Source organism: Zingiber officinale, chromosome 6A, assembly GCF_018446385.1.
Source record: "Zingiber officinale cultivar Zhangliang chromosome 6A, Zo_v1.1, whole genome shotgun sequence".
In the NCBI taxonomy this organism is placed as follows: domain Eukaryota; kingdom Viridiplantae; phylum Streptophyta; class Magnoliopsida; order Zingiberales; family Zingiberaceae; genus Zingiber; species Zingiber officinale.
Genome location: NC_055997.1, coordinates 149,091,001 through 149,104,237, shown reverse-complemented (window position 1 = coordinate 149,104,237; position 13,237 = coordinate 149,091,001). Strand labels below are relative to the sequence as shown.

Below are 13,237 nucleotides of genomic sequence, written 5' to 3'. Positions count from 1 at the left end.
TCAACTCGAGCTAAAAAATTGTATCAGTAACAAACATTTAACCTCAATACAAAACCACGTCCAAGGGACACTGCTTCAGTTGTTAGTGCTTAGTATGTGCAATAATCAAGATCAATCAGCGAGCAGGAATAAAGCTGAGCAATCAACAGATAAAAGCTTCTTCAATTGTGAGGAAAGCCCATTAGATCAGCCAATCTTTTGTTTTTTTTAAAAAAATCAGATATAATCAAATTTCAAATAATTTCATCTTAATTTTAGCAAACTCTACCCGTTAAGCTTTCTCTACCTTTTCTCCATCAATCTCCCTCATATTCTAGGCTTTTGAACAAAGTTGATTCTAATCCAACTCAATTCGTCCAGATTGAGATTAACAACCATGTGTGATACGGTGAATAGAAAATAGTCATACCCTCGGGATGGACAGCTAGTCAGTACATATTGATATTATCATTATGAGATTTGGGGTCAAATATTGACTGGTAGTAGGATATCTATCCTCTTCATATTCTATTTAACTGTTCAAAGTTAATAATCATCCATGATTTACCTCTTTCGTGTTGGTTTGAGGACAGACTAGCTAAGGCGTTACGATGAGCCAATCGTCTTTTGCCACCGTGAATAGAAAGCAACCATCCAATAGGGTCTAGGGGTCAATAGGCCAGTACAGGTGTTAGTCAAAGTTCAAAATAGATTAAAAAGCTGAGTAGCTGGCCTAACAGAGCCTCATTCTACCGATCGATTCCGCCGATTGGGCAGGTTCTCTACTAGCCACACTCTCGGCTTTGTCGGACCCGCACGGGGTTCTGTTCCACGTCTTTTCCCAATCAGTTCCGTCGATAGGACAAACTCTCTATGACCCCCACTCCCGATTCCGTCGAACCCTCATGGGGCTTTGCTCTTCATCTTCTCCTAATCGGTTCCGCCGATCGGACAAGCTCTCTAAAGGCCCCACTCCCAGCTTTGTCGAACCCGCATGGAACTCTACTCCCTCTCCTCTAGGGATATCGTCACAGCTCATTTAGGCCTCGTAAAAGAGTGGACTCTCTATGAAAGGTCCATCTTCCAATAAAGCCTCCTAGCCCGTGAGCCTATTTCACCATTAATACAACACGTGGGCTTATCAGAAAATCAGAAGATAGTATCCGTGTACAAATACGTAACATATTCTCCTCATACTTGCGATGTAATTACCATATATAGTGTAAGCATGCTGACATGAAAAGTTAACTGACAATAAGATAATGTCTCATTAAATCTAAAGGATTGTAAGGGCATTGTAAAAAAAATCTTTCTCCACTACTACATGTATATGTGCACACATACTCAAGTCTTTTTCTATCTTTTCTGTTTTGCGCCACTGTTTTTTTTTTAAATTTTAATTTTATTATTATTTTTTTTAAATTGCGCCATTATTTTGCCAGTATCGTTTTCTAATTTGATGATCGAAGTAGTTGCGCCATAAACCCCCTTCTAGATCTGTTTATTGATGATTTTACTCTTTCTTATACAATTGTTCACAGGTGATTTCCAGAATTCTCCAGTCAGATCAACTTTCACGCTATATCATCGATAATCTGCTCTCCACGACTTCTACACCGAATTCAATGAAAAAAAAAAATCTTTTTTTTACTTCTCATTGATGGGGATGTAAAAATTGTCATTCGCAACATATTTTATGATCCAAATGATAATTTTGTAAAAGCCACAAACTCCCGAAAGAGAGCCTGGGATAATACAATCAGAAAAGATTGTGTTTTCCATGGGATCAAGAAACATAAATTATTGTTATTCTATTTCAGTCAAATCCAACTAACCTTCTCGAATAAATTATAAGAGCATCTATCATACTATTTAAACATATTAATGATATAGTCTATTTACTGTATATCCACATGGATATTAACATTAAAGTATTAACAGCGATGTGGATGGTCTAATAATAACTTATGATGAGATGGAAATCTTTTCTCTTCTGATTTTCTTCACAGTCCTCTGCCCAATTCGATATTTTAATAATGTTTCAGATCAGTCTACAAATGGAGCCAAAGAATTCGGCCACCAGATTAAGTGAATGTGTAATTCGATGGGGAAAACTAAGACTAGTAAAACAGATAGGTCAGAGAATCTTATCGAATTTTTCGATAATAGAACGAATATTTAAATACGATTAAATCTGACAGAGAAAAGAAGCAAGATCGCACAAACAGGCCCAAATCTGACGATATTTAAATGAAAAATGCAAGCGAAAGTAGAATAACCTTCGATCGATCAGCGATTCAGCAACAGGTAAAAACACAAAACCGGCGTCGATTCCTTGATTCAAAGGCATCATGATTAATTAACCGTAAATAAGAATCGAAGGCAACAAACCTATCTTCTTCTGATCGCGTATCGAGTGTACTTAACGGCAATTGCTAGAAGGGGGGCTCGGAATTGACGTCTCAAACTTTGAAAACGTCTAAAAATTCGTATCTTTTTTCCATTTTATCCGGTCAAATCTGATTTTTTTCGTATACTCTCTTCTTATTCTGCTCGATCCTCACTTGCTGTGAATCTGTATTACAACTAATCTGGTCTGATTCAGATCAGACAACATATATAGACCATGATCTAAATGATTCTTCTAATAATATTATAATATTTTCAAAAAAATCAAAATAAGTAATGTAGAATATTGTTGAACTCTTTATCATCTTAGAAATTTATAAGACTTGAAATGAAAAATTGAACATGTCTAAATCCATTATTAGATTTTTATTGAAACCTACTGATAGATCTAGACAAATCTGATTTAACCCATTTTAGATCCAGTGAATTTTTAAAACTATAAGGAGTCAACGGTACTCTTCATTGCTTATGTCAGTTTCTCCGTAAATATTAAAATATTATTAAATAATCAACATATAATTCTGATATTTGAAAAATGAAATCGAATATGGGCCTAATCTAAATCAAATGATGTCCATGGTATCCTCTGAGAAAAAACAGATAATGATTCTAATTTTTAAAAATTAATATTATAAAAATTATGTATGCATGTAAAATAGAATATTTAATATATTTTTTTTATCAAATTAAGCATAACATCATATCAATCCATTAATTTCGATTCAATTTAAGTCAATCAATTAACAAGACTCCCAATGAATTTGCCGAGAAGGAAAAAAGTTGTGCTAAATATGACTATATTCTAATTTAAATATGTTAAATTAAAAAAAAAAATCATACTATCTTTTAAATTTTTTATATCTGTATAAAATCAAGATAATTAGATAAATTAATTTTTATTATCTTTAACGAATAAGTGTTTTCTGACATGGGACGGGGAATGAAGTTTAAGCGGTGGGGTTTTTTCACAATTTACAGATCTTTTTTCCGCACGTTTTTTAATTAAAGCATCATGTTAGCCGTATGCGGATGGAGATGTCAACCGTTCACATGGCTATTTACGAATCATGATGCAGACTTTCGCGAATCTTAAAGCGCTGAATCCGCATCTCTGAGCGTTGCTCCGACGCGACGTTGCTTTTTCTGAGCGAGGGTTTGTTCCGTTGTTCTCTTTTTCCCTCTTTCTGCGAAGGCGCGGCGAGGCGATGGGCTGCGAAGGCGCCTTCGAGTCCTCCCCGGAGATGGAGCGGTTCCTCTGCGACCGGCTTCTCGATGGCAACCAACCCATCTCTGAGCGCTTCAGGGCTCTCTTCTCCCTTCGTAATCTCCGCGGCGCTGGACCTCGCGAGGCTCTAATTAGCGGTACATTCCAATCATCACCTCTAGTTCTCGATTTTTATTTTATTACCTGCTTAGTTTTGGTTCTTTTTTATATGCATCGGGTCAGGTGATTGATTGGTTAGAATTTTATTGCACTCTCGCACTTTAATTGCGTTGGAGTTATTCTTTTTTGGTCGAATCAATCGAATCGGTGCTGCTTCACTCTGGTGATTATATTACGTTTCAGTTGCTGCTAAGATCTTGCAGGAAGTAGATTGTTTCAATTTGTTGAATCCTGAGTTGGCGAGTTAAAAAATCAAATGATATAAAATATGGAAGCGATTGGCGACCTGCGGTGGAGTTAGCAGTGGTTTAGGTATCTGAGGGAATAAATTGACTGAGGGCAATACTAGCTGTTGGGTTTATGTTAGAAGATGTTTTTAGTTAAAAAAATTCGTCGTGCTGTTAAGTGCACTTCATTTCTGTGTATGAGAACCATTGGAACCAGTTTCTAGAGTTATTCTTCCTCTCTTTTTTTTGTCCAATCCTTTGTCTGAATTATGCATGATTGTGTGGTGTAATTAGTACCTCAGAATCTTATAACATAATTTTATAACCTTTTAGTTTTGTTACTTGATTTTATCCCTGACTATATGCAATTTATTGGTCATCTTTGAATATTAATTCAATCGTAACATATTTTTCTCTCATTTTTTCTTCTAGTGGTGCTACATGCCTGCTGCTTGAGACAGGAATATTTCGGATTTTATTTTTAGCAGCCTAGCACATTCATCTTAACAAACTCATCTATGCTGCAATAAACATTGCAAGTGAGCTTCAAAAGATTTAGCATTCCAATCATGACTTGGTAGAAAATCATTTTTTTTAGAATCTTGAAAACACAAAGTAAGTAGGAGTGCATTTACTGTTATGTAGCAGTTTTTTCCCTCTATTGGTCATCATTTGAAGGTTTCTAATTTGGTCACTATTTTGCTGGTATCAAAGTTGGGAGTGAAGATTCCTTTTTCCTTATTTGATATTTTGATTCCATCATTTAGGAATATGCTCATGCTAGAGTAGCAAAAGTATCGTTTATTGTTTGGACTTGGCCTCTAATGATGGTAGAGGGAGATGTTTTCCTTGGTAGGTTCTTCCTTTACTTTAGTGATTGATGATTTGGTTTTCATAAAAAAAGGATGCTTGGAGAAATGTGTCTGTACTTTTAAACTCAGTTTTGCAGTGATCCTTGAAGGTTGTTGCTTGAATGCAATGGCAGGTAATTGATTTTGGCTAACCATCTTTTTCATACTCATTTCAGCTACAAGGGATTCTTCAAATTTGCTTGCACATGAGGCAGCATTTGCTCTAGGTCAGATGCAGGATGTTGAATCAATTCCTGCTCTTGTGGAAGTTCTAAAAGATCATTCTTTACATCCAATTGTTCGACATGAGGTTAACATTTTTCTTTAAATATCAGCCTTGCCAAGCATTTTTTTCTTGCATCTCTTTATTTTACTCATTAGCTCATTAACACTTAGGCAGCTGAAGCTCTTGGAGCAATTGGATTGAACAGCATAATACCAATTTTGGAAGACAGTTTGATAAATGACCCTGCCCTGGAGGTGCAGGAGACATGCGAGTTAGCTATCAGACGAATTAAGGAACAAGTGAACATCAACAATGATGACAAAACATCATCTACAAAAAATTCTCCTTTTCTGTCAGTTGATCCAGCATTGCCTACTTCCCTTATCTCTTCAATTGACCAATTGAGGTGCAATATCATTGGTTCATTACCCTGGCAGTCTTAATTGAACTTCATCTGGTTAATTGCTATTTTGTTCTCGTTGAAGGGAAGTTCTGTTGAGTGAAGACAAGGGGATATATGAAAGGTATGCTGCGCTATTTGCTCTGAGAAATGACGGTGGAGATTCTGCGATCCATGCTATTGTTTCATCATTAAATGCAGGAAGTGCCTTGCTACGTCACGAGGTATGCCTACGTTCTCCATATTTATATTTTCCTACAAATATGTATGTTAATTTGCATCTTGAAATATTTCTGCATCAACAAGAAATGCAATTTTTCTTTCGAAGGGTTAGGTGTTTTGGTTGGCTAACCCGAAATAGTTGGTGCTGAGTATTGACAGCGCCTTTTGGCTTGTTTATCAGACACTAAGAGATACATGAAGATATGAATTTAAATTGATCATGTTATTTTTCTTGGTATTTTATCTGTGTTTTTTATAATGGCAGATGCTTGTTTTAGATGCCAACTCATAAAAGAATGATTTGTGTAATGTCATTTAGTGTACTGCTTTTAAGAAAATTTAGATGATAAACCAGTGGTTTCTCTTTGTTTTGTTATGCAGGTTGCATACGTCTTAGGTCAATTGCAGAATAAAATTGCTTCCTCCACACTATCTGATGTTCTGAAAAATGTGAATGAGCACCCAATGGTTAGACATGAAGCTGCTGAGGCCCTCGGTTCGATTGCAGGTATTTTGCTCTTGAAATCCATTTATACGTCTTCATTCATCACCATCTTAATTTCCCGGAGATGTTTAAATTGTCAGTTTCTTTAATATCAAATCCTTGGCCCTAGAGATCTCCTCATTTGGTGCCCTTGTTTTCTTCTCTTCTTGCTTCAGACAGTGAATGTGTTGCCCTACTGAAGGAATTCACACTGGACTCAGATCCGATAGTTTCCCAGAGCTGTGAAGTTGCTTTGAGTATGCTCGAGTTCGAAAGATCTGGCATGTCGTTCGAGGTAACGTCCAATATGAACTTAAAATCATGGTTTTTTTTAATGTATTTTGTGGAAAATATAAAACTGGAAAACCTGAACTTTTTCCTCCTGTGCAGTATCTCTTTATGCAGAAGCCAGTAGTCCAGTAAAGCCAGGCCTTCACGTATGACGAGTAGTCACAATGCATTACTTAAGTGTCGTTTAAATCGGCAATCTCTGCTATCAAATTAGAAACTGGATTTATTTTTACAGCGTTTTTTGTTATTTTCGATGTGACTTAATGAAAAATCCCTAGCCGCATATATATATGTTTTTATGTCCGCTCCCATACGAGTCATCTTTATTTTACACTTCCCAAATTTTTTTTTAACTACCTAATATATGAATTTATAAATTTATCTCCTCATTAATTCTTTATCTCTCTCCCATTTCTTTCCCAATCACATCCATCGGACATAATAAAAGAAAAGTCCTAATCTTAACTAAGTATGTCAATCCTCACCTCTTCCCCATTTCATTCCCAATCACATCTATCAGTCCATCTCTATGAAGGAAAAGTTCTAACCTTAACCAAATAAAGTCATTTGTCCGTCAATTCTACCGATGACAATGTAAAGCTCTAATCGTCGAGATCAATCAACTGACCGACCAAATCCATCGACGAGGAGACTGAAGCAAATTGAATCTTTCGTCGTTTGCTTCAGTCTCCTTGTCGATGGATTTGGTCGGTCGGTTGGTGGATCTCGACGATTAGAGCTTTACATTGTCATCGGTGGGATTGGCGGACAAATGACTTTGTTTGGTTAGGGTTAGAACTTTTCCTTTATAGAGATGGACTGATAAATGTGATTGGAAATGAAATGGGGGAGAGGTGAAGATTGACGTACTTAGTTAGGGTTAGGGCTTTTCTTTTGTTATGTCCGACGGATGTGGCAAGAAAAAAAATGAGGGAGAGGAAAAGAATTAATGAGGGGGTAAATTTATAAATTCATGTATTAAAGAGTTAAAAAAAAAATTTAGGAAGTGTAAAATAAGTTTTGTTTAAAGAGGGAGCAGACATAAAGAAACATTCATGAATAAGGATTTATCAATAGTTTACCGATACATTGAATTGTATCTTTTTCGACGTGTTTGTTTTTCTATCAGATTGCAGTCAATCAGAATTTTTGCCTACGTATGAAAATTATTCAAGGAAAATATAGTTAATTAAAAAAATGAGGAAAATAACTGGGCCGGTGCTTGCCTACGCTTAACGCGGAGCCATCGATACCGAAAAATCCGTCGGAACCCTAAGCTTGCCTGCCCACGCGTTCGATTCGATGAAGGCCTTCGATACCTTCCCGGCCACCCATGTCATCTCCGGCCGCGCCGCTGGTTCCGCCTCCACGCACCGTAGCGCCACACGGATCAGCTTCTCCGCCGCCTCCACTGGAAAAGAGTCCCGCAGACGCCGATCCACCCACCGCCGAACCCGCCCACGCCGATCCTCTTCTTCCTCTTTATTCTCTGTGCCCATCGCCTTCCGCGCCGTATCGATGAGGGAGACCACGTCGAACTCCTTCTGCTGCTTGTCGTACCGGTACTTGAGCGGCTCGTCGCCGGAAAGCAGCTCCAGGAGCACTACTCCAAAGGCGAACACGTCGGACCTAGGGGAGATGGGCGCGCCGGAGATCACCTCCGGCGCGATGTACCCCCGTGTGCCTTCGATGTGCCTCTGCCGCTCGCCCGGTCCTTTCCTCGTCGATGTCGGCGAGGGAATTGGGGTAATTTCGCTCACTTTTTCCGCAACTTGTTCGGAGACCTCTCCCGCGAGATCTGCGGCGCCGAAATGACAGATCTTGGCTCGGAAACCGGGTTCGGTGACGATGATGGCGGAGCTAGTAATTCGATTGTGGACTCCGGCGGCCGCGGAGGAGTGGTGGTGGATGTACTCGAGACCTTGGGCGACGTCGTCCGCGACCTGGACGCGTGAGATCCAGGAGGCGAGCGGGGTGAAGCCAGGGTTCCGCGAGTTGCGAAGGCAGTCGGCGAGCCTAGCGCCGGAGACGTACTCGTAGACGAGATAGACGTAGTCGTCCGCGGAGGATGCGCCGAGAAGGCGAGCGAGGCTGCTGTGGTGGGATCTACCCAGGGCGGCGAGGCGGACGGCGATGTCCTCGCGTTGGCGGCGGAGGGATTTCTGGACGACGACAACGTCCCGGCCGCGGAGGCTGCAGCGCCAGGTGGAGGAAGAGGCACCAGGGAGGCGCTTGGCGAGGAAGTTATTTGTGGCGGCGCAGAGCTCCGAGAAGGGGTAGAGGGCGGGGGGCTCCGGCAGGGACGAGCGGACGGAAGCGAGGCTGAGGGCGGAGGAAGAGGAGGATGTAAAAGTGTTGGAGGAGGAGGAGGTGCCTGAGGTAGGGGGCCGACGGAATCTCGGTCGGCTTCCAGGATCCGTAGGAGTCCCATTAGAGGAAGTGGCGCCATAGGAGGAAGAGGGTGGGGCACTGGAGGAGGCGGTGGCGGAGGCTCGCGATCTACGCCTGGATCCGGGTTCCAATGCCTCCATGGAAGCCCGAGACCCGCACATAGATCGTAAACATAGGATCGGGACAGCGGCGGGGACGCAGAGGAGACGACGGCGGTGACGCCGCCGGCGAAGAGAGATCAATGTGGTAAGAATAACCTGGGGACTCGGTTTGCGTCCCGTGTATAAATAAATAAATACTAAAAAAACCCATTCACTATCCGTCATTCTATTGGATGGAGATGGGACTGACGCGTGGGTACCGATTCTACTCGGCAGTCGGAAAAGCCAAAGCACGCGAATCGTGTGCGTCGACGTTTCTCTAGCTCGCGGTTTGACTCGTGACTTGTGTGAACGGATTCGAATGTGCTCCAGTTCGGCCCGACGAGCCGGATTTGGTGATTTCGTCTTTAATTAGATTCAAATTATTATCACGTTTTTTATAAAAGAAAAATAAAATAAAATTGTAAATGAGCCCACACTTATTAAGTTACGTGTTGTTTGATGAAATAATTAGAACAAGTCTAGCAGAATTTTTCAACCTATTCTACGTTGGATAAAAATATTTGGACATCTAGACTTCATTGTAAAGAGATATTCCTTTTATATTTTTATCAAAAGACATCTATCAGCTCCTTTTAAAAATGACAGATACACTGTGACATGATTATCTCCTGAAACCTAATTTCATTAGTTAGTTTTATAAATAGGATAAGCCCATAATATAATAGTTATGAAATTATAATTACTATAATATCGTACTTGAACTTGTCCGAACGCTGAGTCGATAGACACTGGGGGGCGTGGCGCTCTCCGGTGACTCCGACTGGTGATGTGCATCTCCGACGAACCTGCAAAGAAGCCGAGCCGGGAGGGGGTTCCCGGCAACGATCCTCCGACGCTCAAGTCAGGCAAAGAAGAAAAGAGGCAGAGTAACTGTGGCTACATTGATGAGAATTCTACATACCTCCGTCGAAGTTTGGGGTCCTTATATATGACTTCGGGGAGGCGCGAGCACGTTTCTCGATGCGTGCTCGTTTCCCCAAGCATACCTCCAAATGTGTGTGTCAGAAAAGCACGTCTGATACCCTTCCGTAATCGTCCGAGCATATCCTTGATGTGACAGTGGAAACTTTCACTGTACGATACTCTGTCCGGTCCGGCCGTCGACCATGCTGCTTGTCGGCGGCAGGTGTCTCGAGGATGATGTTTACTAGTTGTCCCTTTCGTCTTTTTGAGTCCCTTGTCTGTTCCGGGGCCAGGCGGTCTTGCCGCTCGGCGCTCCTATCCCTCGAGTACGTGTATGTATTGGACCGAGCGGGAAGATCCTCGGTCCTGTGCTCGGCTGGGATCACACCTTAGTGATCTGTGCTTCGACCGAGCGGTCTGTCCACTCGGCCCATAAGCTCCTTTACCTTAAGCGTCAGAAGCTCGACCTGTGGTCGAGCTATAATCCGATCGGCCCGGAGGACATCCTGCCGACCGATCAGATGTTCTGTTTGCTCGGTAGGACCTTGGGGCCGCCCCTATTGACTTTTGACCTCCACGTGTCGTTGACCACCGCCGACGTGGATGCCCCGTCTTTACCACCGGATCAGTACTTATTAGTAATATAATAATGAATTGGATATAGAAAGAGTTTCATATTTTTTATCTCGTATTCAATCAAATATCCATCTTTATACCCATATCTATTAAAGGATAAAACAATTTCTATAATAATAAATTTTCTTATAATTTAATTATCATCATTTATATATATATATATATATATATAGATTAAATTTGCTAACCTAATATTACAACTCAGACCGATTGATCTAAGATTCACATTATAATAATGGTTAAATTGTAGCGGTTACGATTTAAATTTAAATTATTCAATAATATTAACGAGTTAATAATTAGGATTGTATAATTGCTACCCTATATATTTATTCTATTCATATAATTAACTGATGCGATATCAAATAATATACCGGATAAAAAACAGACACCCCTTTATGATTCCCATCGAATGGGACGTCTCTCCCATTTTTGCATACCAACCTCATAATTTAGTTTTTTTTTTAAAAAAAAATTATAATATGTAGTGCAGACTGGGAATGCTAAAATGGAGGCCGCACCAATCCTAAATATCCTTGACGTCACTGCTTACCTCATCTGTCCGAGGCCATTCGCCGCCAACCTCGTGGCCCCTGCGCAGGCCTCCTCTTCTTTTTATCATCGGATTGAATCCGCGCCACCGCGTCGCCGATGTGATGGCGACGCGGAGATGAAGCAGCAGGGGCTGCCGCGGATCCAGTGGGGGACGGCATCGGCGGCCGTCCCTTTGTCAACGACGAAATCCTTAGTATTATAGAATTCTGCCGATGGAAATGGAGAATATCACTTCTCATTTATCGTGATTGTCCTTCCATATTTAAATTCTTGGATTCGCCACAGGCTGCGACTGGCGAAGAAGCGGTGCTCGCTCCGACGGTCGTGGAAGGGGTGCATGAAGGGGAAGGGCGGGCCGGATAACCAGGTGTGCGCCTTCCCCGGCGTCCGCCAGCGGACCTGAGGCAAGTGGGAGGCCGAGATCCGCGAGCCCAACCACGGCACCTGCCTCTGGCTCGGCACCTTCGCCACCGCCCTCGACGTCACCCACGCCTATGACGACGTCGCCCACTCCCTCTACGGCGACTGCGCCGCCCGCCTCAACCTTCCCACTTCCACCAGCACCACCGCCGATGAGTCCTCCCAAATAAGCATCGCCGGCGACTCGACGCCAGGGGTCGCAGCTGACTGTTTATACGTCGACTTCGATCACTTCGGGCTCCAGGCGTTCCACGACGAGCGCTTCGGCTTCTGGCCACCGCCGCCCGGAATTGCCATGGATGGAATTAAAGAAGTAATTAAGAGTTAGTAATCCACATAAAACTGCAATTAATTGAATCACCAAAAATAAAATTGCACACACTCTCAATGATCGTACAATTTTCATCAATTGATGTAGCTAGGGCGCACTTATGGTGTGGAATTCTAAAAACTGAATTTAATTTCCAAATATTCAAAAGATATATTTATTTTTTATTTTACCAATTATTATATAGAGCACAACGTCCTTGGATTATTTCAAAGAACACTATTTGATACGGGGTATTAAATGAGAATCTCAAACCGAACATCCCTGCATATGATAGGTTAGTTTGGTCAATTGAGACTTAGTTTCCTCTTCTCCGAAAGACGAACAACTTTGTATATGACAGGATGGTCCTAAAGCTGTTCGGGCTCAAGGGATCTATTTTTATGGTTCCATCTAAAGTCATAATATATATTCGAGCGGTCCTAAAGACAAAGTAGAATTTCATTCAGATCTCTAGAGTTAAAGCATATATTCGAACGGACTTACAGACTGGGTGAGATTTTACTCAGATCTCCATAGTCACAACATATATTCTAACGATTTTAAAGACAGGGCAGGATTTCACTCAGATCTCCAAAGGCACAACATATATTCAAGCAGTTCTAAAGACATGGGGAATTTCACTCAAATCTACATAATCACAACATATATTTGAGCGGTCCTAAATGAAGGATCGAAAGGGAGCGATAGAGGGAGGAGGGCGGTGAATATCGCTTCTTTAATTTTTTTTTCATATCGATTCGTAAAATGATTATCAAAGTAGTAACGAAAAAATAATACAGAATATTTAGATGGTTACTTGTTTGGAGCCTATATTGACTTTTACTCGAAGACCCGCGATCCTTGATCACACCATTGGACAATTCACTATAACTATTCTTTGCGAAATCTTCAGAAAGAATCAATTCGTACAATGCAACTAGAAGATAGCAACACACTGCTATCTTCTTGAAATTAAAGCAATGCAAGCTAATAAAATATACTGACAAAGAGTAAGAAGTGAAGCTCGTCGACACTTCTTGATGGAGCAGCTTGCTTGTGAAGATAGAGAGCAGAATAGCAGGAGCACAAATAAAGAACCGATTTAACAAATGGCAGAGTTACTTCGGCTCGGACCTCAAGTGCCCCTTTTATAAGTCTCATTGGGTCGATCGAAAAGTCATTTGGTCGATTGATCCTCCTATCGGTCGACTGTGTTGGTGCGGGTAGCACTAACGGTCTAACCCAGGTTTTGATGAATGACAAATAGGTTAAGTTAGTTGTGTTGTTGTCTGACACTTTGATCAAGTGTGCAGGAAAAGTCCAGCTAGGTCGACGGGCTGACCGGATAGCTGGCGAGAAGTCCAAGCGGGTCGACGGGCTGACCG

The 13,237-nt window shown here is 41.4% G+C and overlaps 2 protein-coding genes and 1 pseudogene across 2 annotated transcripts; 2 read left to right on the top strand and 1 right to left on the bottom strand.

Moving 5' to 3' along the window:
* Positions 1-3,529: 3,529 nt before the first annotated feature.
* On the top strand, positions 3,530-6,784 carry LOC121998695 (deoxyhypusine hydroxylase-B-like). Its single transcript, XM_042553715.1, has 7 exons — positions 3,530-3,750; positions 5,027-5,160; positions 5,247-5,482; positions 5,562-5,700; positions 6,080-6,206; positions 6,359-6,477; positions 6,573-6,784. Exons 1-7 carry the CDS (start codon positions 3,594-3,596, stop codon positions 6,603-6,605), a joined length of 945 nt encoding a protein of 314 aa, XP_042409649.1. The 5' UTR covers positions 3,530-3,593; the 3' UTR covers positions 6,606-6,784.
* Positions 6,785-7,515: 731 nt separating this feature from the next.
* On the bottom strand, positions 7,516-9,151 carry LOC121998694 (protein LYK5-like). Its single transcript, XM_042553714.1, has one exon. It carries the CDS (start codon positions 9,023-9,025, stop codon positions 7,706-7,708), a length of 1,320 nt encoding a protein of 439 aa, XP_042409648.1. The 5' UTR covers positions 9,026-9,151; the 3' UTR covers positions 7,516-7,705.
* Positions 9,152-11,075: 1,924 nt separating this feature from the next.
* LOC121995486 lies at positions 11,076-12,190 on the top strand (annotated as a pseudogene).
* Positions 12,191-13,237: the final 1,047 nt, after the last annotated feature.